Source organism: Pteropus alecto, unplaced genomic scaffold, assembly GCF_000325575.1.
Source record: "Pteropus alecto unplaced genomic scaffold, ASM32557v1 scaffold137, whole genome shotgun sequence".
Taxonomy (NCBI): domain Eukaryota; kingdom Metazoa; phylum Chordata; class Mammalia; order Chiroptera; family Pteropodidae; genus Pteropus; species Pteropus alecto.
This window is the reverse complement of record NW_006440135.1, coordinates 4,582,112-4,585,663: the sequence shown is the minus strand read 5'-3', so window position 1 is coordinate 4,585,663 and position 3,552 is coordinate 4,582,112. Positions and strand designations below refer to the sequence as shown.

General features: G+C 65.2%; 1 protein-coding gene across 1 annotated transcript in view; it reads right to left on the bottom strand.

Annotated features, from left to right (window-relative positions):
* The window catches only part of SLC9A3 (solute carrier family 9 member A3), a 39,590-nt gene extending 37,493 nt beyond the window's left edge, over positions 1-2,097 (bottom strand). Inside the window, exon 1 of the mRNA XM_006917169.2 lies at positions 2,070-2,097. Coding sequence (XP_006917231.1) covers positions 2,070-2,097 — 28 coding nt within the window. The remainder of the gene's footprint in view (positions 1-2,069) is intronic.
* Between the last annotated feature and the right edge of the window lie 1,455 nt (positions 2,098-3,552).

Genomic DNA, 3,552 nt, shown 5'->3' with positions numbered 1-3,552 from the left:
GCCCCCTCCCGCCCCGGGGCGGGGCCTTCCCGCCCCCGCTGCGCGCACGCGAGCTCAGACACCGCCGCGCGCCCGGCACGCCCAGCCGGGTCTGACCGGCCGCTTGACCTCACCTCCCCACCCCCGAGCGCCCGATCCCTTCTGTCCCCCTCCCGCACGGCCTGCGCCCTCTCTGCTCCCGCCCTGTCCTGGAGCCTGGGTCTGCAGGGCACAGGCCGCGAGGTCTGTGCGGCGGTCTGGCCGCAGGGCAATGGGCCAGCCTCCCTTGGGGGCGGAGCACAGCGCCCGCCTCAGGGGTGTCGGGCTGTGCCGGGGTGCGGGCTGCGCCGGGGTCCCTCTGGCTGCAGGGTGGTGGGCGCCTGGTGCCTCTGACGCCCCTCAGTGGCATGCGCTCAGCTCCCGAGTGGAAACCGGGAGCTCAGCCGCCGTGGAAACCGTCGCCCCAAGCCAGGACCCGGGCTGTGCGCACTGCACTGGGGGCCCAAGGGCCTGAGGGCACCAGGCTGCTGGGCTCCTGCTGCCCTCCAGGGAACCCGCATTTCTTAACAGGATCCCACAACCTGTCAAAAGCCAGGGCCCCTGCAGCCTCACAACCCAGCCAAGCCCATGGCTGCTCCTCCCCAGGGGGGGCCACGCCTCCCCCGACATCAGCGCCCAGTGGCCCTGCCCCCACCTCTGGCTAGGGCCTGGAACGTCCTTTCCAGGGCAGGGTTCTGCTTAGGTTGACATGGAGGTGGGGTCCACGTCAGCTCCCTGCTGCCTGGGCCGTGGGCCTGTCAGACCCCACGATGCAGGGGCACCTCACTCTTCCAAACCCAGCCTGCGGCCTCCGCAGGAGCTGCCCCATGTCTGTCCAGCCCCACACCTAGGAAGCACACCTGGCCTCTGCTTCAGCTCCCACCGTTCCCCACCTCAGCAAACCTGTCTGCTCTACCTGCAAAAGACAAACAGAACCAGCCACCACTCAGCACGGCGGCCCTGGTCGCCCGCCCGCCTGTACCCCTTCCGCCTGCCCTGTCGGCCGTCCCATTGGACCCTCCAACTCCAAGGGAAGGCCCCCCCCCACCCTCCCGAGACTCCCCTGGCCGGTGCCCCGTCTTCTGCGGGCCTCCACTCCACGGTCCCTGAGCTCCTAGGGGCTTTGCACCAAGGTCACCTCTGTGTCCCATCTGCTGACCTCTCGGTCCCCCCCTCATGTTCCTCCACAGTTTCTGACACTCTGTCCACTCGACTTGCTGTTGACTGCCCTCTCCGTGGGGCTGTCCATTCCCCGCGGGCTGCACGGAGGCCTCAGGCTTATGGCTGCATCCCAGTGCCCAAAACAGTACCTGACACACAGCGCCCCGCAGAGGTGCGGGTTGGGTTGGATGAGTGGGCAGGGGGCGGTGGGGGCAGATGGCTGCGTCTTCTAATATCTGAGTGTGTGTCGGGATCTCAGGAGGCAAGGATGGTGCTGGGCTGGATGACTTCATTCCTTGGTTTCTGGTGGATGGGAGGTGGTCATCAGTCATGTGGAGAGAGAATGAGCTCAAATCATGCTCAACTGGGTGACCCGGCAGAATGGTGGGTGAGGCTGAGTGACCATCTGGAGGGAGCTGCAGAGAGTGTTGGTCTTCGCTGGGGGGTCCCTGGGAGACTTTCTAGCCATAAGGCCTCTGTGGTAGCCCAGGGACCCCGGGTGAGGGAGGGAGGCCAGCCTCGGGGGTCGTCATGAGCCTAGGAGAGGTGTCGGGACCAAGCTGAGCCCAGGGTCTGGGCCTCAGCACCTGGCAATGGGACTATGGGCCTGGAAGCTGCCAGGATGGCCCTGTGTGGGGGTCACGGTGGGCGGGTGGTCGCTCCCAGCTCCAGCCTCAGCCTCCTGTCCCAGAGGCAGAGCCAGCTGGGCGTGGTCAGATGACCTGCAAGCAGACACCCACCCACCCCACGCCCCCTGGGTGGGGCCTGTGCAAGGGTGTCATCTTTGAAGATGATGCCCTCGCATTCCAAAGGGAGGCCAAGGCCAGCCAGAATGGCATGTACTGTGATGGCCAGTGACCCTCAGTCACGCCGCCCTCGAGGGTTCTCACCAGCACCTGTCCGAAGAGCTCCCGGCATTCCCCTGGGAGCAGCTCCTTCCGGGACCCAGGAGGCAGTTTGGAGGCAGAAGGGTTTGCGGTTCAGAGGGAAGGCTGAGGCTGGCCATTTCCATCAGACGGTGTGCCACACGGGTGGCCACCGGCTGCCCAAGGACCGAGGGGACTTGACAGGAAGCAAGCCTCTGAATGGCCTGGGGGGCGTGGGTGGCCACGCAGGGCAGCAGACTCAGGCGAGCCGCTTGCAAGGTCGGTGGGCACATGTCGATGACTGCGTCTGCGCCCAGTGGGGCCAGGGGCCGGCAGCAGCTCTTCCTCTAACCGGGCTGTGTGGCTTTAGGTAGAGCTGCAGGAGCCAGCTCTCCAGGGCTACCACTGTGAGCAGCGCCCCCTGGGGTTGTGCAGGGCGCAGCCCGCTCTCCCTGTGGCCCAGTGCAGCCAGAGGCCTGGGCGTGTGTGTGCCGGGAGGGGTCGTCATGCCATCAGGGCCCTGAGGGGGTGCGATGAGCTGATGACAGCCATAGTCACCAGGGCCACCAGGCAGGCCTGAGCAGCACCACGAGGCCGCCCCGCCCTGCGCCCCAGTGTCTGGATCACCTGGGGGTTCCGTGGGGCGGTGGGGGGCCTGGCCTTGCCCGCAGGTTGTCTAGAGCAAACTGCCACGGGCGGGCAGAGTGCCGCTTGAACAGCGGAAATCTACTTTCTCACAATTCTGGAGAAAAAGATCGAGTTTGACAGGGCCTCGGTGCTGGCGAGGGCCTCTTCCTGCCTTGGGGACGGTCACTGTGTCCTCGCATGGCCCTTCCTTGGGGCGCAGGCATGAGGGGAGAGGGGACGGGACATCTGTCTCCCCTCTTCACGTAAGGGCCCCGGCCCTACTGGGTCAGGCTCCACCATTGAGGTCAGTTAGCCTTCGTCACCCTCCGAGGCCCCAAGCACAGCCACCGTGGGGACCACAGTGCAGCATACAAAGGGGGGCACCCACGTCTAGCCCGCAGCGCACGCGGAGACACCGTGACCACACGGCGCACTTGGAATCTTAACAGAATACGAATGAACAGTCCCAAAGGTGCTGCAATCTAGTAGCTTGCCGCGAGCAACTGAACCTCAAAATTAAGACAATAAAAGGGAAAAACATCGCTTCTGGTCCATCGCAGTAAATTCCAGTGATGAAAATCATCCATGTGTCTTGAAAAACGTCTTGTCAATAAGGGTTCAGAATCGATGCTTTTGCAGACGACACGGGAGGGATGAGAGTCAAGTTTAAGCCGTGCAGGCCGCACACACAGGCCCTCGGCGCCCAGCATGGTCTCACGCTAGCTCCCGAAGACGGGAAGGGCCCCAGTTCAGACACTCCCAGCCAGCGACTGCGGCCGAGCACCCGCCATGCGCCAGACGCCGAGACCCCAGGCCCTCGGGGAGCGGGCACTGGCCGGGTCCGACCTGATCGCTGTCACGACGAACCTCCAGCGCGGGC